The sequence below is a fragment of the Chiloscyllium plagiosum genome, unplaced genomic scaffold (genome assembly GCF_037043375.1).
Source record: "Chiloscyllium plagiosum isolate Xiang-an unplaced genomic scaffold, Cpla_swu_hap1 HiC_scaffold_6, whole genome shotgun sequence".
Taxonomy (NCBI): Eukaryota; Metazoa; Chordata; class Chondrichthyes; order Orectolobiformes; family Hemiscylliidae; genus Chiloscyllium; species Chiloscyllium plagiosum.
Window position 1 is genome coordinate 50,106,774 of NW_028270144.1, and position 23,193 is coordinate 50,129,966.

A 23,193-nucleotide genomic window follows, 5' to 3' on the forward strand; every position below is an offset into this window, starting at 1 on the left:
TTGTGATTTACACATGAAAGAAATGAAACTATCACTGTATTCTAACAGATGAAAGGCTTAACAGGCAATCAATTTTTCAATGTATAATTTTAGTTACATCACACTGTAAATTCTTGCTATAAATTCTGTGTTCGGATTGAGCCCTCCATTATCACCTGATGGAGCGTTGCTCCGAAAGCTAGTGTGCTTCCAATTAAACCTGTTGGACTATAACCTGGTGTTGTGTGATTTTTAACTCTCTCCATCAAAGACCTGTGAAGCAGGATTCCAAAGAAAGAAAAGAAGACAGAAAATCCTACAGTTGAAACTCGGCAAAGCTGATTGGTTTTGAAACGTGGGTATTTTTGTTGTAAGTCATAATTGGGATTTTTTTTATCGGACTAGAGGAGGAGGTAAAAGATAGGCTTAAGAGAAAGGTGAAGTAAATTGTTAGTTAATATTCTGTGTTAGACTTAAAAAAATAAAGTTGTTAATTTTTACTTTAAATAGTGACTTTTGAGATAGTTCTTTGCCTCTTAACTTTTAACAGATTACAGCACAGGGTGAATCTTTCCTGTGTTGCTGGTTTAAATTAGCAGAAGGTTTTACCCCGTGTCGTAACAAGACTGTCACCGGAAATGGAAATGGAAATGGAAAGGGGAGGGAGGTGTCTGAGATAGACCAAGTAAATTTGAGGCTCGGGTGTACGTTGGTGGAGTCAATGAACTGCTCCAGTTCAGCCTGGGTGCAGGATGCTGCACTGATGCAGTCATCTACGAAACAGCAGAAGAGTTAGGGCACAGTGCCTGTGTAGGTTCTGAAGAAGGACTGTTCAACATGCCTGACTGAGAGGCAGGCATAGCTGGGGCCCACCCAGGTGCCCATGGCCACTCCCTTGATTTGGAGGAAATAGGAGGAGTTAAAGGAAAAGTTGTTGAGGGTGAGGACCAGTTCGGCGAGGTGGAGGAGGGTATCAGTGGAGGGGGACTGGATTGGTCTGTTGAGGCCTGGAGGCAATCCTTGTTGGGTATGAACGTGTATAAGGACTGCACGTCTATAGTGAAGAGAAAGTGCTGTGGGCCAGGGAACTGGAAGTTACTGAAGAGATGGAGGGCGTGGTTGGTGTCGCGGATGTAGGTGGGAAATGCCTGAACCACAGGGCGAGGTGGGACGAAATGAGTTCGGTGGGGCCAGAGCATGTCGGGACGATGGGTCAGCCGGGGTAGTTGGGCTTGTGGATCTTGAGGAGCAGGTAGAGCCAGGCAGTACGGGGCTGGGAGACAGTGAAGTTGGAGGCAGTGGAGGGAAGATCACCAGAGGCAATGAGGGCACGGACAGTGCGAGTGATTTTGGCCTGATGGGTCGCGTTGGGGTTGTGGGCAAGGCATGGTGTCAGGGAGTTGGTCTCTGCGACATAGAGGTCCGTTGTCCAGACCACTATTGCCCTGCCTTTTTCAGTGGGTTTGATGGTGAACCAGGAATTGTTAGGCAAAAGTGAGGACTGCAGATTCTGGAGATCAGAGTCTAGATTAGACTGGCGCTGGAAAAGCACAGCAGGTCAGGCAGCATCCGAGGAACAAGAAAATTGACATTTCAGGCAAAAACCCTTCATCAGGAATGAAGGCAGAGAGCCTCCGGGGTGGAGAGATAAATGGGAGGGGGTGGGGCTGGGGAGTACAATAGGTGGATGGAGGTGGGGATGAAGGTGATAGGTCAGAGAGGAGGGTGGAGCGGATAGGTGAGAAGGAAGATTGGCAGGTAGGACAGGTCAAGAGGATTGTGCTGAGCTGGAAGTGTGTTTCAGAACATGGTTGAAGAGCTTCAGAGCAGAGGAGATGACCTGGGGGTTGCAGTGAGAGAGAGGGATGCCTACCTTGAAGAAGTTCTCCTCCTCTCTCTACAATAATCTCAGTGAGTCTCTCTCTCACTGCAACCCCCAGGACATCTCCTCTGCCCTGAAGCTCTTCGACCATGTCCTGAAACAGACTCGCCAACTTTTCAGCTTAGCACCATCCTCATGACCTGTCCTACCTGGCAATCTTCCTTCCCATCTATCCCGCTCCACCCTCCTCTCTGACTTATCACCTTCATCCCCACCTCCATCCACCTATTATACTCTTGGCTACCTTCTCCCCAGCCCTAACCCCCTCCCATTTATCTCTCCACCCTGGAGGCTCCCTGCCTTCATTCCTGATGAAGGGCTTTTGCCCAAAACATCGATTTTCCTGCTCCTCGGATGCTGCCTGACCTGCTGTGCTTTTCCAGCACCACTCTAATCTGAACCAGGGATTGTTGCAGAGTGATCCGTGAGGTTAGAGTGAGTGAGGGAGGCGGAGACATTGAAGCGGTCGATGTCATATTGGCAGTGTGCAATGAAGAGGTCGAGGGCGGATACAAGGTGGGTGGGGGGTGACCAAGTGGAAGAGGAAGGTTGGATGTGAGAGAAGGGGTCCTTGGCAGGTGACTGGGAGTTTTTGTCAAAGAAGAAAGCACGGAGACAGAGGTGGTGGAAGAAGAGCTCCATGCCTTGGCGGGTCTGGACGTTGTTGTGATGGGGACAGAGGAGTACAAATATGAGCTCCTTTCGAAGGACAGACTGTTCAACCTCAGAGAGTTCAGGGATAGGGGAATAATGAATATGTGGCAAGGCTTAGTGGGAGGTTATGTGGAGGTCGTGAGTTGGCTGAAGGAGGGGGAAGGGTGATGGCATGTGGTGGGTGGGTGGTGGACGTGGTGAGGTGGGGGGAGTGGGTGTGGGAGAGAAACGAGAATGGGGGGTTAGGGCTGGGGAGTGGTGTGGGGGTTTGGGAAGGGGTGCAGGGTGGTATGAGGTGAAAGGGGAGGCGTAGGGTGCATTGTGGGGATGGATGGGTGAGGAGGAAGAGCTGGTGTGCTGGCTGGCTGCAGGTCAGCAGTAGTGATGTGGAACTCTTCTGCCACCTCAAACTTCCTTCTCCACTTGGTCACCCCTCCCCGCTGGCCTTGTACCCTCCCTAGATCTCTTCATTGCAGACTGCTGACGTGACATTGGCCACCTCAATTTCTCCAAACCTCTCCCCTCACCCCAGAAAAAGAAATCGTCAGTCCTCAAAGTGCGGAGAGGCAGTTTAAAAGAGATGTGCAAGGCATGTTTTTCACTCAAATGGTGGTGAGTGTGTGGAATGCATTGGCAGAGGAGGTGGTGGAAGCAGACAGTAGCAGCATTCAAGAAACATTTGGATGAACACATGAACTGGAAGGAAAAAGAGGAATCTAGGTCCTAAAAGTAAAGACTGTTTTAGTGTGGAAGGGCAAAATGTGTCAGCACAGGCTTGGAGGGCCGAAGGGCCTGATCCTGTGCTATATTGTTCTTTGTAAATCACAAATCACAAAGTAACTGGAGGTAGTGGCAGATCTTCAAAATCCATCAGCAAATTAATGAAAGATTCAACAATACCTCTGGACATGAAGCAACCATTCTTAATAACAAATAATAGTAATAATACAAGCCACATTTACAGATCATAAAGTTTGCTATTGTTTCATATCAATTCCACATCTATATCAACATTGAAAGCAAATTTAGATAAATCAAATTAAGGAAACAGTTGGTCTCAGCCATTATTCAATTTAACAATGAAAATAAATATTCAATTTCAAAGCTAATAATTTAAATTAATAGATCTTTAGAATGTTGTTCTGAAGTCTGTACCATGTGGCTAAAAGTTTCATTTGAGAGTGCACTTAAAGAGTTTGGAGGTGATCTTTGTGTCATTTTTCTGTCATTAGATGTAGCAGTTTCATAGAAAATGAAACTGGGGCTGTGATGCAAACTTACTTTTGTTCTATAATCATGGGATCATAGAATTCTGCAGTAATTCGATTTGCATACCAAGAAAAAGCAATTATGGATGTCAATCCTGTAGGGAATAGATCTACATTAGTCCAAGTAGAATAATTAATTACAGAACTGTCAAATAGTATCCCACTGAAAAAATAATGAAGCTGAATTGAAGATTTAATAATCATGAAATATTGGCCCAAATATAGCAATCAGCAGTGAATGACCACTATTACACTCACATGCGCTCACCGACCTTAGGTAAACTTTGGCACTGCACTTACCAATAATTGCAAAACCAAAATAGCACTGCATTCTTTGCAGTGAACTTATAAACAGGCCAAAGAATGGTACATGCTCTCAAACGTTCGGACTGAAAATGTTTTATTGAGCCTTGTGAAGTCTAAATGTGTTGCATAAGTTAGAATATCTGATTCAATGTAAAACCATCTATCGAGGGGAACACGATGGCATTAAAATATAAAAGAGAACTTGACAAAAATACAAGACAACAAATAAGAACAGTAGATGACATCACCCATCAAACTTACTCAACCATTTAATATAATCATGGCTGATCTTGGGCTTCAGCTCAACTTTCCCAATCACTCCCCATGTCCTTGTATTCCCTGAGGGATCAAGAATCACTCTATCCCAGGATTAGACAATTTCAATAATTCATATATATATCTGTGTAATTTTTTAACTCAGTTATAAATGATCACCCTTGACCCTGTGTTCTATATTCCCCAGTGAGCAGAAATAATCTCAGTGTTTACCCTGCAGAATCTTGTACATTTCAATGAAAACATCTTTCATTTTCTGAATTCCAGTTTACTCAGTTTCATAGGACAACCCCATCATCCCAGGTGCTAATTTATAAACCTTCACTGAAAATCTCCAATGCAATAATATTCTTCCCTAAATATGGAATCCAAAACTGTAAACAATATTGCAGGTGTGGTCTCACTCAAAGTCATCCATAAAGATAGAAAGATCAGGGCCCTGGGTAATGTTGTAGAACAGAAAGACTCAGGGGTTCAGGTACATAATTCTTTGAAATTTATGTCACAGGTAGACAGATTAGTTAAGAAGGTGTTTAGTATGCTTGTCTTAATGGATCAGACCTTTCAGTATTTGAGTTGGGACATCATGTTGAGATTGTACAGGACATTGGTGAGACCTCTCTTGTGTGCAGTTCTGGTCACCCTGCTATAGGAAAGATACTTTTTAAACTGGAAAAGGTTCAGAAAAGATTTACCAGGATGTTGCTGGGAATGGAGGATCTGAATTATAAAAATAAACTGGATAGTCTAAAAGGACCTTTTTCACTGGAGTGTCGGAATTTAAGGGGTGGCCTTATCGAGGTTTAGAACATAGAACATAGAACAATACAGTGCAGAACAGACTCTTCGGCCCTTGATGTTGTGCCAACCTGTGAACTAATCTCAGCCCATCCCCCTCCATTATCTCATCATCATCCATATGCTTATCCAAGGACTGTTTAAATGCCTCTAATGTGGCTGAGTTAACTATATTGGCAGGCAGGATATTCCACGCTCTGATTAAAGAACCTGCCTCTGACATCTATCTTAAATCTATCACCCCTCAATTTGCAGCTATGCCCCATCATACAAGCTTACGTCATCATCCTCGGAAAAATACTTTCACTGTGCACCCTATCTAATCCTCTGATCATTTTGTATGTCTCTATCAAGTTTCCTCTTAGCCATCTTCTTTCCAATGAGGACAGACCCAAGTCCCTCAGCCTTCCTCATAAGAGCTTTGCTTCAGACCATGCCAACATCCTGAAAAATCTACTCTGCACGTTTTCCAATGCTTCCACATCCTTCCTGTAATGGGGGGACCAGAACTGTACACAATATTCCAAGCGAGGCTGCACTGGCATTTCGCATAGTTGCAGCATGACATCACGGCTCCAGAATTCAATCCCTCTACCAATAAAACCTAACACAGTATGCCTTCTTAACAGCACCATCAACCTAGGTGGCAACTTTTAGGGATCTATACACATGGACACCAAGATCCTTCTGCACATCCACACTACCAAGAATCTTTCCATTGACCCACTATTCTGCCTTCCTGTTATTCTTAACAAGGTGAATCACCTCATATTTATCTGCATTGAACTCCATTTGCCACCTCTCAGCCCAATTCTGCAGTTTATCCAAGTCCCCCTGCAACCTGAAGCATTCTTCCACACTGCCACCACTCCACCAACTTTAGTGTCATCTGCAAATTTACTAACCCATCCACCTATGACTGCATCTATGTCATTTATAAAAATAACAAACAGCATTGGTCCCAAAACAGAACCTTGTGGCATACCACTAGTAATTGAACTCCAAGCTGAATATTTTCCATCAACCATCACTCGTTGCCTTCTCATAGAAAACCAGTTTCTAATCCAAACTGCGAAAGCACCCTCAATCCCATGCCTCTGCATTTTCTCCAATAGTCTACATTGTGGAACTTTATCAAAGGTTTTATTGAAGTCCATGTGCACCACATCAACTGCCCTACCTTCATCCACATGCTTGGTCATCTTCTCAAAAAATGCAATGAGGTTTGTGAGACATGACCTGCCTTTGACGAAAGCATGTTGATTATCTCCTACCAAACTGTTGCTTGCTAGATGATTATAAATCCTAACTTTTATAATCCTTTCCAAAACTTTTCCTACAACTCACTGGTCTATAATTACCTGTGTCATCTCTGCTGCCTTTCTTGAAAAAGGGCACAACATTTGCAATCCTCCAGTTCTCTGGTACTAAATCTGTAGACAATGATGACTTAAAGATCAAAGCCAAAGGCTCCACCATCTCCTTTCTAGTTTCCCAGAGAATCCTCAGAGAAATCCCATCTGGCCCAGGGGACTTATCTACTTTCACACATTCTTGAATTGATAACATCTTCTCCTTAATAACCTCAATCCTTTCTATTCTAATAGCCTGTATCTCAGTCTTCTCCTCTACAATATTCTCCTTTTCTTGAGTGAAAACAGATGAGAAATATTCATTTAGCACCTCTCCAAACTCCACAGAGTCCACAACTTCCCACTTTGACTGGCCCTATTCCTACTCTCGCCATCCTCTTATTCCTCACATACATATAGAAAGCTTTAGGGTTCTCCTTTATTCTACCTGCTAAAGACTGCTCATGTCCCCTCCTTGCTCTTCTTAACTCTCTCTTTAAGGCTTTAAATCCTTCCTAACTAAGCTGTAATTCTCCATCGCCTTATCTGAACCATCTCGTCACAACGTCACATTAGCCTCTCTCTTCCACTTAACAAGAGATGCAATTTCTTTAGTAAACCATTGGTCCTTTATCTTATCACTTCCTCCCGACCTGACAGGGACATTCCTATCAAGGACACGCAATATCTATTCCTTAAACGAGCTCCACATTTCCATTGTCTGCATCCCCTGCATTTTGTGATCCATTCTATGCATTCTAAGTCTTGCCTAATTGCATTATAATTGCTCTTCCACCATATATAACTCTTGCCCTGTGGAATGTACCTATCCCTTTCCATCGCTAAACTAAATGAAACCGAATTATGGTCACTGTCTCCAAAGTGCTCACCTACAACTAAATCAAACACCTGACCTGTTTCATTACAAAGTACCAGATCCAGTGTGGCCTCCCCTCTTGTCAGCCCTTCGACATACTGTGTCAGGAAACCCTCCTGTACACATTGGACAAAAACTGATCCATCCAACGTACTAGAGTAACCCTTCAGAGGGTCAGTGTTGATTCGTTGGGCTGAAGGGGCCTGTTTCCAAACTGTAGGGAATCTAATCAAACAACTAGGATTAAAGCAATCTCCAATTTAGTACTGTGCAATGAAGCTGAGTTAATTAGTGAAATCTATAGAAGGAAATAGTGATCAAAACATCATTGAATTCCTTGTGAAGTTTGAAAGTGACAAACTGTAATTACAATGAGGAATCGCCAACTTCAACAAAGCCAATTACAGATATAAGGGGAGAACAGACCAAGGTTGATGGAGTAAGAATGCTAAAAGGTCTGGTGTTAAATGGATAGTCAGACGTATTTAAAGAAATCATTCAAAATGTTGAACAGAAAGTACTTTCCATTAACAAAGAAAAACTCATGAAGTTAAGAATATTTTAGTTGAAAAAAAGTAGAAGAGTCAATAATATTACAATCATTACAAGAGTTTTTATAAAAATGTAAAATAGAAATAGCTAAAGTAAATGTTTGTCCCTTACATGTAGGTACAGGAGAAATTATCATGGGGAATGAGGAAATAACAAACATTGAATAGATATTTTGCATCTGATTCTTAATACAAGACAGAAGTTGCAAGTAACTTAGGGGCTAGAAAGAGTGAGGAAATTAAGGCAATCAATATAGACTGTGAAAAAGTACAGAAGGAAATAACATTCATCAAAAGGTCTGCACTCCGGGATTCTGAAACAGATAGCTAAAGGGAAGGGAAGAGAAAACAAAGCACTAAAGGCTTGCTTGCTGAACATCAGCATTTGGAAAAATGTTGAAATCTATTACTGAAAAGTCTTAGCAATGCACCAAGGCAAAAAGAACATGAGTAGAACAAGTCAATAAGGCTTTTCCAAAGTGAAATCTTGTTGAACAAATTGATTCGTTTTTGAGAATGTAACCAATAAGACAGATGAAGGGAAATCAGCAGAGGCATTTGATTAAGGCACTATGCAAAAGATAAGATTAGATTCCCTACAGTATGGAAATAGGCCCTTCAGCCCAACATTTCCACACCAACCCTCTGGAGAGTAACCCACCCAGACCCATTCCTCTACATTTACCCCTGACTAATGCACTTAACACTGTGGGAAATTTAGCATGGCCAATTCACCTGACTAGCACATCCTTGGATTATGGGAGGAAACCAGAGCACCCGGATGAAATCCATGCAGACACTGGACTGTCTGTGTGCAAACTCCACACAGACAGTCAACCGAGGTGAGAATCGAACCTAGGTCCCTGATGCTGTGAGGCAGCAGTGCTAATCACTGAGCCACCGCGCTACCCATAACATTTGCTCAGTGTATTGTTCCAGGAAGTTGTCACAAAAGCATTCTTCTAAACCACTCTTGTCAATTTGATCTGTCTAACTTATTCATTCTGTTTCATGAGATCAAATCCTTTCTCTCTAATGTTCTTGTGTTATTTTTACTCAAGAGCTACCCTTCCTCCTGTGCCAATCTGTCTGTCCTTTTTAACCTTGTTCTGTTTGCAACTATGTTCTGTGTAATTGTAATTAAAGCAAAACCATTTATCTCTATTGATGCCATTAGTTAATCTACCTTGTTGCAGATTCTTTTTGTGTTCAGATAAAACACCTATCTTTATCAAGGGAAATGCTCAGAACTACAGGGCTTGTTTTCAGTAATTATTTCTTACTATTTTCTGTTGATATGGAAGCCCTATCATCTTCTGGTGCCTTTACTGGTTACCAAATGACTCAGCAACACAATGTCATCAACTTCAATTTATGTGACTGGAAACTCTTAGTGGAATATTATTATAACAAAGCTTGTGGAGGAGCAGGATAACCTGGAGGACAATTTCCTCACTTAATATTTAACTGTATATGTTCAAGAAGTAACTGTTTAGATAAACATTCAAAGAACTAATTTGTTAATTGTGTTCCTCTCTCTACAGATGCTGCCAGATCTACTTAGGACATCATTAAAAAAAAGCGGCCTTTCATTATCTTCTCAATAGTACATGGGAATGTGTAATAAATAGTATTTTTTAAAAATTGTTTTCCAAGTACAATGTGAACTGAAACCCGCGGAGAATTGGATATAATCTTCTTACACACCTGTGATCATCCTTACCAGAGAAAATGAAAAGAACTCCTGCACATACAGCAATTCTTCCTTTCATCCTTTCTGAGCCTCCAATTCTTGTACATTTCATCCCCACCAATGAAATTATGAAACCAAAAAATCCTAGACAAACAGCAGTAATCATGAGACCTCTACAGACCTGTATGTATGCTGAAAGAGAAAGAAACTAAGCATTAGCATCATTTCAAAATTTAGTGGGGCATTAGCTGTTATTGCTACTTACTACTTTAGAAATAAGGATTAGAGCGAGGTGAAAGGTCTTTTTTTCTTAAATGTAAGGACAAGTCAGCCTTTTTTATTGATGTACTTCCTGTAGGGATATATATTTAGAATTTACATAGACTTGGATGAGGAAAATGAAGTTTTCAGATGACAAAGAAACAAGTGAAGTTATTCAGTTTGGCAGGAAGATTAGAGGAGCTGAATATTGTTTAATCAGAAAACGACTGAAGAAAACTACATCTCAGAAGGATTTGGAAGTCATTGACAATGAATCACGAAGTGCTAGCATACACATTCAGCAGGTAATAGGGTAAGCAAATGGTATGTTTGTTTTTAATTCAAAGGGAATTGAGTATAAAAGTACAAAGTCTTACTAAAACTAAACAAGACAGTTGTCAGTCTACTGCTGGAATAATGTAAACAGTTTTGGGCCCTTTATCTAAAACATATACTGGGAGTGGAACACTTCAGAAGAGGTTTACAGGGCTGATTACAGGCACAGAAGGATTGTCTTAGGAGAAGAGGTTGAGTGGGGTGGACTTGTACTCATTGCAGTTTAATAGAAATACAGGCAACTTTAGTTAAAACATACAAAGTTCTTAGGGGATTTGACAGGGTAAATGAGGAAAGATTGCTTCCACTTGAGGGAGCATCTAGGACCTGAGGGCTTAATGTCAGAATCAGGGTTCTCACATTTGAAACAGAGATATGGAGGAATTTCTTCTCTCAGAGAGTAGTCAATTTGTGGAATTATTTACAACAGAGACCAACTGGATCGTATAGTATATTCAAGACTGAAATTGACTGATTTTTAATCGGTGATAGAATATTTATATCCTTGTGGAGAGGTTAATATGAAATTACAATAGACTAAGATTATGCAAAATAACTAATTTACAGCTGTAGATTGGTATAATCAATTTGCTTAGATATGGTATGACACATCTTCAGAACAAAAGGACTTAAATTCAGGCCTTCTGGCCCAGAGATAGAGACACTGCCACTGTATGACAAGAGCTCTACAATTTGCAAATGTATACTGGTAGCAAGGGCATTTGGCCACTGCCTATCTTGCAGAAATCAGAAGTGAACATTCGATAGTAGTATTATATACTAAATGAATGTCTATAGGTGAGAAAGACATGGACACTTGGGGAACTTGAGGAAGTTAGTGCTGATATCTTGGGGACAGTCCCTACTTCAGTAGAGGATGTGTTGAACATATTAGAATGCATGAAGGTGGATAAATCTCCTGGTTCTTACCAGATGTATCCAAGAACACTGCGAGAGGCACACGAAGAACTTGCAGGGCCCTGGCTGATATTTCTGCATCATCATTAGCCATAGATGAGGTCCCAGAAGAATGGAGGATAGTGAATATTGTGCCCTTACTCAAGAAGGGCTGCAAAGAAAATCCTAGGAACTATTGATCAGTAAGGTAAACATGTATGGTAGGTAATTTAGTTGAGAAGATTCTGAGAGAGAAGATAAACATGCATTTGGAAAGACAAGTTTTGATTAGGAATGTCAGCCTGGCATTGTGTTTGGGAGATCATGCCTCACAAATGTTTTCTTTGATGAAGTGACCAGGAAGGTTGATGAGGGCAGGGTGATAGACCCAAAAAGCATGCCATGACAATGGCTGAGCACAGTACAAAGGGATGAGTAAATCATGAAAGAGTAGTTCATGTTACAAAATGTAGATATTAAAGCCTGTATGAGTTAGGGATTACTAAGGGAATGGAAGACTTGCACTATTTTGGATTACAGTACAAAATAAACTTTTTTTTCTGTACTTGTTCTCAGCTAAATCAGAACACATAAATCAAGGTGTTGGTGGCATGACAGTTGGTGTTGCTGTCTCACAACATCAGGGACCCAGGTCCCATTCCACCCTCAGGTGATTGTCTGTCTGGAGTTTGCACACTCTCCTTGTAGCTGCATGGGTTTCCTTCCACAGTCAAAGTAAGTGCATGTTAGGTGTATTGGCCATGCTAAGTTGCCAATAGTGCCCAGGAATGTGCAGGCTAGTTAGATTAGCCACATGAAATGCAGAGTTACAGGGATATCATAGAATCCCTACAGTGTGGAAACAGGCCCTTCAGCCCAACAAGTCCACACCAACCCCTCCGAACAGTAACTCACCCATTCCACTACATTTTACCCCTGACCAATACACCTAACCTACACATCCCTGAATACAAAGGACAATTCACCTAACCTGCACATCTTTGGACTTATGGGAGGAAACCGATGCAGGCACAGGGAGAATGTGCAACTCCACACAGACAGGCACCCAAGGCTGGTATTGAACCCGGGACCCTGGTGCTGTGAGGCAGCAGCGCTAACCCCTGAGCCACCATGCCAGATGGGGTGATTCTGGGTGGGATGCACTTCAAAGGTTTGGTGTGGATTTGATGGGCCAAATGACCTGCTTCCACACTGTAAGGATTTTATGATCAATGCAACTTGGTGGGAATTTGGTGAGTAAGGGGACCTTACTGTTCTTCTAAAATTTCAGTTTTGTATTTCATACAACTCTGGTTGCCACTTCCTATAGGATGTGGACGCTTTGGAGAGGGTACAGAAAAGGCTTACCAGGATATTCCCTGATTTGAAGGGTATTAGCTATGTGAATAGATTGGATAAGCTTGTTTTGTTTCCACTTGAACATTGGAGGCTGAGGGTGATCTGAGTGAAGTTTACAAAATTGTAAGAGACACAGATAGAATAGATAGGCAGAGTCTTTTTACTGAAGAAATGTCAATTATATGGGGACACAGGTTTAAGATAAAAGAAGGAATGTTTAAAGGAGATGTGAAGGGCAAGATTTTTATACATAGAGTGTAAGTGCCTGGAATGTGCTGACAGGGGAGTTGTCAAAGCAGTTACAAAAATAATGTTTAAGAGGCATCTTGACAGATACATGAATAAGTAAAGGATAGAGGGATACAGACTGCATAAAAGCAAAAGGACTTTAGTGTAAAAAGGCATCAAGTGTTGGTGCAGTTTTGGTGGACAGTGAACCAAAGATTCTGCCATTTACAATATACCATCCTCCTGCATTAGACTTGCCAAAATGCATCACCTTGCATTTGTCCAGATTAAATTGCATATCCATTTCTCCATCCAAGTCTCTACTCTATCTGGCTGTGTCCGCTGGCAATCTTCCTCACTAGCCACAGCTCCCCAATCTTTGTGTCATCCACAAACATACTAATCAATTCACCTGAATTCTCCTCCAAATCATTTATGCATGCTGCAAAGAAAAGGAGTCCCAGCAATGATCCCTGCAGAACACCACTGGTCACAAACCTTCTGTCAGAAAAATGTCCTTCCACTGCTACTTTCTGTCTTCCAAGACTAGGTATCCATCTTACTAGCTCACTGCAAATCCACTGTGACTTCTCCTAAATGGATGTTGTGAAACTTTAAAGGGTTCAGAAAAGATTTACAAGGATGTTGCCGGATTTGGAGGATTTGATATGTGGAGACAGGCTGAATAGGCTGTGGCTGTTTTCCCTGGAGAATCGAAGACTGAGCTTATAGAGGTTTATAAAATCACTTCGGGACAGGCAGCAGAGAAAAGTGGCTGAGCAGAGGCTGATAGCTAAGTTCGGTACCCATAGGGAGGGTCTCAACCGGGATCTTGGGTTCATGTCACATTACAGGTGACCACCATTGCACTACACACAGATATTCCTACACACACATACTCTCACATACACACGGGCACAGGTACACACAGACGCGCACACAGACACCCACACACATCCTTATAGACACACACACTCCCACACTCACACATGCACCCCCTCACAGACTTAAGACACTCTGAACACACTACACACACACACACACACACACACACTTTCTCAGACTCACAACACCCACCCCAGACAGACAGACACACACACACAAAGACCCACATGCACACATATATTTTGTGGGGTGAATTTGTACTTGCAGATTACATTGTACTTTGCTCAAAAACTGCATGCATTCATGTAGAACTCTGAGCTCAAAAACTGCATTAATTTATGTAAAATTCCGTTATCTCACTTTTTAGATTCGAATCAATCTAAACATCATGGCATAGACAGAGAACACAGGGGGCTAACACCTTCAACATATTAGCGAGGTAAAAACAATGACTGCAGATGCTGGAAACCAGATTCTGGATCAGTGGTGCTGGAAGAGCACAGCAATTCAGGCAGCAACCGAGGACAGGCAAAATCGACGTTTCGGGCAAAAGCCCTTCATCAGGAATAAAGGCAGAGAGCCTGAAGCGTGGAGAGATAAGCTAGAGGAGGGTGGGGGTGGGGATAGAGTAGCATAGAGTACAATAGGTCAGTGGGGAAGGAGATGAAGGTGATAGGTCAGGGAGGAGAGGGTGGAGTGGATAGGTTGAAAAGGAGCTGGGCAGGTCGGACAAGTCCGGACAAGTCAGGGGATCGTGTTGCTGGAGGTTAGAAACTAGGATGAGGTGGGAGAAGGGGAAATGAGGAAACTGTTGAAGTCCACATTGATGCCCTGGGGTTGAAGTGTTCCGAGGCGGAAGATGAGGCGTTCTTCTCCATGCGTCTGGTGGTGAGGGAGCGGCGGTGGAGGAGGCCCTGCACCTCCATATCCTCGGCAGAGTGGGAGGGGGAGTTGAAATGTTGAGCCACTGGGCGATTTGGTTGATTGGTGCGGGTGTCTCGGAGATGTTCCCTAAAGTGCTCTGCTAGGAGGCGCCCAGTCTCCCCAATGTAGAGGAGACCGCATCGGGAACAACGGATACAATAAATGATATTGGTGGATGTGCAGGTAAAACTTTGATGGATGTGGAAGGCTCCTTTAGGGCCTTGGATGGAGGTGAGGGAGGAGGTGTGGGCACAGGTTTTACAGTTCCTGCGGTGGCAGGGGAAAGTGCCAGGATGGGAGGGTGGGTCGTAGGGGGGCGAGGACCTGACCAGGTAGTCAAGGAGGGAACGGTCTTTGCGGAAGGCGGAGAGGGGTGGGGAGGAAAATATATCCCTGGTGGTGGGGTCTGTTTGGAGGTGGCGGAAATGTCGGCGGATGATTTGGTTTTTGCGAAGGTTGGTAGGGTGGAAGGTGAGCACCAGGGGGGTTCTGTCCTTGTTGCGGTTGGAGGGGTTGGGTCTGAGGGCGGAGGTGCGGGATGTGGACGAGATGCGTTGGAGGGCATCTTTAACCACGTGGGAAGGGAAATTGCGGTCTCTAAAGAAGGAGGCCATCTGGTGTGTTCTATGGTGGAACTGGTCCTCCTGGGAGCAGATACGGCAGAGGCGGAGGAATTGGGAATACGGGATGGCATTTTTGCAAGAGGTAGGGTGGGAAGAGGTATAATCCAGGTAGCTGTGGGAGTCGGTGGGTTTGTAGAAAATGTCAGTGTCAAGTCGGTCGTCACTGATGGAGATGGAGAGGTCCAGGAAGGGGAGGGAGGTGTCAGAGATGGTCCAGGTAAATTTAAGGTCAGGGTGGAATGTGTTGGTGAAGTTGACGAATTGCTCAACCTCCTCGCGGGAGCACGAGGTGGCGCCAATGCAGTCATCAATGTAGCGGAGGAAGAGGTGGGGAGTGGTGCCGGTGTAATTACGGAAGATCAACTGCTCTACGTAGCCAACAAAGAGACAGGCATAGCTGGGGCCCATACATGTGCGCATGGCTACCCCTTTGGTCTGGAGGAAGTGGGAGGATTCAAAGGAGAAATTGTTAAGGGTGAGGACTAGTTCGGCCAAACGAATGAGTGTGTCGGTGGAGGGGTACTGTTGGGAACGTCTGGAGAGGAAAAAACGGAGGGCTTGGAGGCCCTGGTCATGGCGGATGGAGGTGTAGAGGGATTGGATATCCATGGTGAAGATGAGGCGTTGGGGGCCGGGGAAACGGAAGTCTTGGAGGAGGTGGAGGGCGTGGGTGGTGTCTCGAACGTATGTGGGGAGTTCCTGGACTAGGGGGGATAGGACAGTGTCGAGGTAGGTAGAGATGAGTTCAGTGGGGCAGGAGCATGCTGAGACAATGGGTCGGCCAGGGTGGTCAGGCTTGTGGATCTTGGGAAGGAGGTAGAACCGGGCATTGCGGAGTTCCTGGACTATGAGGTTGGAAGCTGTGGGTGGGAGATCTCCTGAGGTGATGAGGTTCTGTATGGTCTGGGAGATGATGGTTTGGTGATGGGGGGGTAGGGTCATGGTCAAGGGGGCGGTAGGAAGAGGTGTCCTCGAGTTGGCGTTTGGCTTCAGCGATGTAGAGGTCAGTGCGCCAGACTACCACTGCGCCCCCTTTGTCCGCTGGCTTGATGGTGAGGTCAGGATTGGAGCAGAGGAATTGGAGGGCTGCGCGTTGTGAGGATGAGAGGTTGGAGTGGGGGAGGGGGGTCGACAGGTTGAGGCGGTTAATGTCCCGGCGGCAGTTGGAAATGAAGAGGTCGAGGGCAGGTAATAAGCCAGCGCGGGGTGTCCAGGTGGATGCAGTGTGTTGGAGGTGGGCGAAGAGGTCCTCGGAAGGTGGGCGGGAGTCCTGATTGTGAAAGTAAGCTCGGAGGCGGAGGCGACGGAAGAATTGTTCGATATCTACCCACCTACATAATCAGCGCTCCTCGAACATTCCCGAAGATTCCCCTGGCCTTGGAAAGACCATTAGCCATGCGGCTGATGCAGCTACCACCCCCACGCTGATTGATGATGTCACTTCTGCCCCCATCATGGCCACTCCCACAGCCACTTCCGGCCCTCTCATCATCGCCGATGCCACACGCTCAGTGACTTCCGCCACCCCTACTGCCGTGTCTGCCAGCACTTCCATCCCCACCATCGCCACTCACCTGCATTCTGCTGACATGCCCCCCACAGACCCCACTGTCACTATCCCCACCCCCCCAGAACCCCGAGGGGAACACTACCCCTACTCATGACTCTACCCCCATTCCCCCCACCATCACACCCACTCCAGGTACTGGCTCCGACCCCACTCCCAGCTCTACACCCACACCAGATCCCAGCTCCCAGTCCTGCCGAGTTTTCACCATCCCCCCAGACCTCCGCCTCACTGAGGACGAACGATCAGTCCTCAGCAAAGGACTCACCTTCGTCCCCCTCCGTCCATGCATCAATGAATTGAATACACGCCGTGACATCGAACAATTCTTCCGTCGCCTCCGCCTCCGAGCTTACTTTCACAATCAGGACTCCCGCCCACCCTCCGAGGACCTCTTCGCCCACCTCCAACACACTGCATCCACCTGGACACCCCGCGCTGGCCTATTACCTGCCCTCGACCTCTTCATTTCCAACTGCCGCCGGGACATTAACCGCCTCAAACTGTCGACCCCCCTCCCCCACTCCAACCACTCATCCTCACAACGCGCAGCCCTCCAATCTCTCTGCTCCAATCCTGACCTCACCATCAAGCCAGCAGACAAAGGGGGCGCAGTGGTAGTCTGGCGCACTGACCTCTACATCGCTGAAGCCAAACGCCAACTCGAGGACACCTCTTCCTACCGCCCCCTTGACCATGACCCTACCCCCATCACCAAACCATCATCTCCCAGACCATACAGAACCTCATCACCTCAGGAGATCTCCCACCCACAGCTTCCAACCTCATAGTCCAGGAACTCCGCACTGCCCGGTTCTACCTCCTTCCCAAGGTCCACAAGCCTGACCACCCTGGCCGACCCATTGTCTCAGCATGCTCCTGCCCCACTGAACTCATCTCTACCTACCTCGACACTGTCCTATCCCCCCTAGTCCAGGAACTCCCCACATACGTTCGAGACACCACCCACGCCCTCCACCTCCTCCAAAACTTCCGTTTCCCCGGCCCCCAACGCCTCATCTTCACCATGGATATCCAATCCCTCTACACCTCCATCCGCCATGACCAGGGCCTCCAAGCCCTCCGTTTTTTCCTCTCCAGACGTTCCCAACAGTACCCCTCCACCGACACTCTCATTCGTTTGGTCGAACTGGTCCTCACCCTTAACAATTTCTCCTTTGATTCCTCCCACTTCCTCCAGACCAAAGGGGTAGCCATGGGCACACGTATGGGCCCCAGCTATGCCTGTCTCTTTGTTGGCTACGTAGAGCAGTTGATCTTCCATAATTACACCGGCACCACTCCCCACCTCTTCCTCCGCTACATTGATGACTGCATTGGCGCCACCTCGTGCTCCCGCGAGGAGGTTGAGCAATTCGTCAACTTCACCAACACATTCCACCCTGACCTTAAATTTACCTGGACCATCTCTGACACCTCCCTCCCCTTCCTGGACCTCTCCATCTCCATCAGTGACGACCGACTTGACACTGACATTTTCTACAAACCCACCGACTCCCACAGCTACCTGGATTATACCTCTTCCCACCCTACCTCTTGCAAAAATGCCATCCCGTATTCCCAATTCCTCCGCCTCCGCCGTATCTGCTCCCAGGAGGAGCAGTTCCACCATAGAACACACCAGATGGCCTCCTTCTTTAGAGACCGCAATTTCCCTTCCCATGTGGTTAAAGATGCCCTCCAACGCATCTCGTCCACATCCCGCACCTCCGCCCTCAGACCCAACCCCTCCAACCACAACAAGGACAGAACGCCCCTGGTGCTCACCTTCCACACTACCAACCTTCGCATAAACCAAATCATCCGCCGACATTTCCGCCACCTCCAAACAGACCCCACCACCAGGGATATATTTCCCTCCCCACCCCTCTCCGCCTTCCGCAAAGACTGTTCCCTCCGTGACTACCTGGTCAGGTCCACGCCCCCTTACGACCCACCCTCCCATCCTGGCACTTTCCCCTGCCACCGCAGGAACTGTAAAACCTGTGCCCACACCTCCTCCCTCACCTCCATCCAAGGCCCCAAAGGAGCCTTCCACATCCATCAAAGTTTTACCTGCACATCCACCAATATCATTTATTGTATCCGTTGTTCCCGATGCGGTCTCCTCTACATTGGGGAGACTGGGCGCCTCCTAGCAGAGCGCTTTAGGGAACATCTCCGAGACACCCGCACCAATCAACCAAATCGCCCCGTGGCTCAACATTTCAATTCCTCCTCCCACTCTGCCGAGGACATGGAGGTGCTGCGCCTCCTCCACTGCCGCTCCCTCACCACCAGACGCATGGAAGAAGAACGCCTCACCTTCCGCCTCGGAACACTTCAACCCCAGGGCTTCAATGTGGACTTCAACTGTTTCCTCATTTCCCCTTCCCCCACCTCATCCTAGTTTCTAACCTCCAGCAACACGATCCCCTGACTTGTCCGACTTGTCCGACCTGCCCAGCTCCTTTTCCACCTATCCACTCCACCCTCTTCTCCCTGACCTATCACCTTCATCTCCTTCCCCACTGACCTATTGTACTCTATGCTACTCTATCCCCACCCCCACCCTCCTCTAGCTTATCTCTCCATGCTTCAGGCTCTCTGCCTTTATTCCTGATGAAGGGCTTTTGCCCGAAACGTCGATTTTGCCTGTCCTCGGATGCTGCCTGAATTGCTGTGCTCTTCCAGCACCACTGATCCAGAACCTTCAACATATTGTCTAGCTATCACCATTGCTAACAGCTAACCCGAGAATGCAACTTTAAAAAAAAGGTTTTGTGATTTACACATGAAAGAAGTGAAACTATCATTGTATTCTAAGAGATGAAAGGCTTAACAGACAATCAATTTTTCAATGTATAATTTCAATTACATCACACTGTAAATTTTTGCTATAAATTCTGTGTTAGGATTGAGCCCTCCATTATCACCTGATGGAGCGTTGCTCCGAAAGCTAGTGTGCTTCCAATTAAACCTGTAGGACTTTCACCTGCAGGTGTGTTGCTCCCATGTATTTGCTGCCCTTGTCCTTCTAGATGGAAGGGGTCTTGGAACCTTGGTGAGTGTTTGCAGTGCATCTTGTAGATAGCACACATTGCTGCTTTGGAAAGTCTTTGGTGGAGAAAGTGGATTTTTGTTAATGTGGTGATCCAATTAAGTGGACTGATTTGTCCTGGATGGTATCACCCCTCCTGACTTAGTTGCAGCTGCAATCATCCAAGCAACTGGGGTGTATTCCATCACACCTCATCACTCATGTCTTGTAGAAGGCAGACAGGTTTTGGCGTAAATTACTTGCTGTAAGATTTGCAGCATCTGACAAACTCTTGTAGCCACTGTATTTATATGGTGAGTATTTTCTGGTCAATGATAACTCCCAGAATGTTTATAATGGGCAATTCAGTGATGGTAATGTCATTAAATGTCGAGGGGAGGTGGTTATATTATCGCTTTATGGAGATGGTCTTTGCCAGGCATTTGTGGGGCATTAATGGCTAATGACAGAGAGCTGGCAATAGGTGATCTTTGTGATGGGAAAGTGAGGTCTACAGATGCTGGAGATCAGAGCTGAAAATGTGTTGCTGGAGAAGCGCAGCAGGTCAGGCAGCATCCAGGGAACAGGAGAATCGACGTTTCGGGCATAAGCCCTTCTTTCCTGAAGAAGGGCTTATGCCCGAAACGTCAATTCTCCTGTTCCATGGATGCTGCCTGACCTGCCGTGATCTTTGTGATGGCATGAATAAGAAGTGAGAAACTCCGTACAGGATTAAATATGACACTGAGGTTGCAAATTTACCATTTTTTATAGATGAACCAGAGGAAGCATTCTATGTGAATGCATCATGGCTTGGTAAGACAACTGCTCTGCCCGGGACCATAGGAAACTACACAGAGTTGTGAACACAGTCCAGTCAATCATGCAAGCCAACCTTCCATCCATTGACTCCATCTATATTTCTTGCTCCCTCAGGAAGGCAGTCAACTTAAGGACCCTTCCGACCCCAGTTATAAACTCGTCCAACCTCTTTCATCAGGCAAAAAAATACAAAATTTTAAACACACATACCAACAAGGATTCTGGGTAATCCAGGATTATAGATGGGAAAAATTTCTGGCTGTAACATGCTGCTCCTTTATTGAGGTATTTTAGGTGTTGGAGATGATTTCCTTGAATTCCAGGAGCAGCAATTACTGTTTTATGTGCTGTTGCATTGTTTTTGAACTTTGCAGGAAACAAAAGTCAAAATAATGGCACTTATAAAAGGGAGAGGAACAGACAAAGGCAGCACATGGTCTGTGCAGGAGAGAGAGAGAGAGAGAAAGAAACCCACACTGCTAACTGACACAGCAGTGAACCTGTGCAGTTAATGCCTTTGCTGTTGAATTCATGTATCACTGGACATCGGAGTGCATCTGGGAAAATTAACAAACAGTGAAATTTACAACTGATCTTGGATGAAGCTGTTTGGGAGAAGTCACAGCACAGAAATAGATAAGTGAGAAGTTTTAAGTGTGGCCTTGCTGTAAGTCTGCAATAGTGAGTAGAATGGGTTCTTTCTTGATTATATGTCTCTTGATTAAACTTGAAAATATAAGCTGTAAGTATAAAGTTAGCCTGGAGCCTTGTTTTGTAGAGAAATAAGACAGTGCTATTTTCTGGGTCTGCTGATTGGAAGAAGCAAAAATGGCCCTTAGTAGAGTGATATGTTCTTCTTGTCCGATGTGGGAGTTTAGGGAGAGTTTACGGGTTACTGAGGATTCTATCTGCAAGAAATGGTGTTGGTTGCAAATCCTATCAGATTGAATGGATCGGTTGGAGTGACAGTTAGAGGCAATGAGGAATTTATAAGAGCAAGGGGGTGTGTTGGACAGCAGTTATAGGAAGGGATAAAAGCTGCAGATACAGACACATAGATTAGCTCCAGGAAAGGTAAAAGATGTAGGCGGGTAGTGCAGGAGTCTTCTGTGGCTATCCCCATTTCAAACAAGTATGCCGTTTTGGAAATGTAGGGGGTGATGGATTCTCAGAGGAATGTAGCACGAACAGCCAAGTTTTGGTATTGAGACTGGCTCTAATGCAATGAGGAGAATGTCGGTTTCCAAGAGGAGATTGTGTGAGGGGACTCTCTAGCCTGAGGCACAGACAGACATTTCTGTGGCCAGCAGCGAAAAATCAGAATGGTGTGTTACCTCCCTAGTGACAGGATCAAGGATGTCTCAGAGACTGTGCAGAATATTCTCAGGGGAGAGAGGGTGCAGCAGGAGGTCATTGTCCACATTGGAACCAATGAAATAGGAAGCGAAAAGGATGACATTCTGAAGAGAGAATATAAGGAGTTAGGCAGGAATTTAAAAAGGAGGTCCTCAAGAGTAGTAATATCTGGATTACTCCCAGTGCTACGAGCTAGTGAGGGTAGGAATAGGACGATAGAGCAGATGAATGCATGGCTGAGGAGCTGGTGTATGGGAGAGGGATTCACATTTTTGGATAATTAGAATTTCTTCTGGGGTAGAAGGGACCTGTACAAGAAGGACGGATTGCACCTGAATTGGAAGGGGACTAATATACTGTAGGGATATTTGCTAGAACTACTCTGGAGATTTAAATCGTAAGGTGGGGGGGGGGGGGGGGGGGGGCGGGGGGAGGGACCCAGGGAGATAGTGAGGAAAGATTTCAATCTCAGACTGGTACAATTGAGAAAAGAAGTGAGTCAAACAATCAGGGCAGGCAGGCACAAAGCAGAGAACAAGGTAGTCATGAGTGTGCTGCTGGAAAAGCACAGCAGGTCAGGCAGCATCTGAAGAGCAGAAGAATTGACGTTTCGGTCAATTCTTCTGCTCCTCGGATGCTGCCTTACCTGCTGTGCTTTTCCAGCAACACAGTCTCGACTCTGATCTCCAGCATTTGCAGTCCTCACTTTCTCTTAGAGAACAAGGTAGGATGGATAAATTAAACTGCATTTATTTCAATGAAAGACCCCTAACAGAGAAGGCAGTTGAACTTAAGGAATTGTTAGAAATGTGGGATTGGGATATCATAGCTATTGCAGAGACATGGCTCAGGAGTGGACAGGACAGGCAGCTTAATGTTCTAGGATACAAATGCTCAGGAAGGACAGAAAGGGAGGCTAGAGAGGAGGGGGAGTGACGTTTTTGATAAGGGACAGCATTACAGCCATCCTTAGGGAGGATATTCTTGGAAATATATCCAAGGAAGTTATTTGGGTGGAACTGAGAAATAAGAAAGGGATGATCACCTTATTGGGAGTGTATTATAGACCCTCTAATAGTCAGAGGAAAATTGAGAAGCAAATTACCAGACTAATGCCATTTACAAGTTTGCTGATGACACCACCATAGTCGGTCGAATCTCCAATGGCAACGAAATAGACTACAGATGGGAGGTGGAAGACCTGGAAAAATGTTGCTCTGAGAACAACCTAGCTCTCTATGCTGGCAAAACTATGGAAC

At 45.5% G+C, this 23,193-nt stretch overlaps 1 protein-coding gene across 1 annotated transcript in view; it reads right to left on the minus strand.

The window, feature by feature from the left end:
• The window catches only part of LOC122551043 (claudin-10-like), a 72,166-nt gene that overhangs the window by 20,577 nt on the left and 28,396 nt on the right, over positions 1 to 23,193 (minus strand). Inside the window, exons 2-3 of the mRNA XM_043692686.2 lie at positions 9,667 to 9,828; positions 3,797 to 3,878 (exon numbers count right to left, since the gene is read on the minus strand). Of these exons, the coding sequence (XP_043548621.2) occupies positions 3,797 to 3,878; positions 9,667 to 9,828 (244 nt within the window). The remainder of the gene's footprint in view (positions 1 to 3,796; positions 3,879 to 9,666; positions 9,829 to 23,193) is intronic.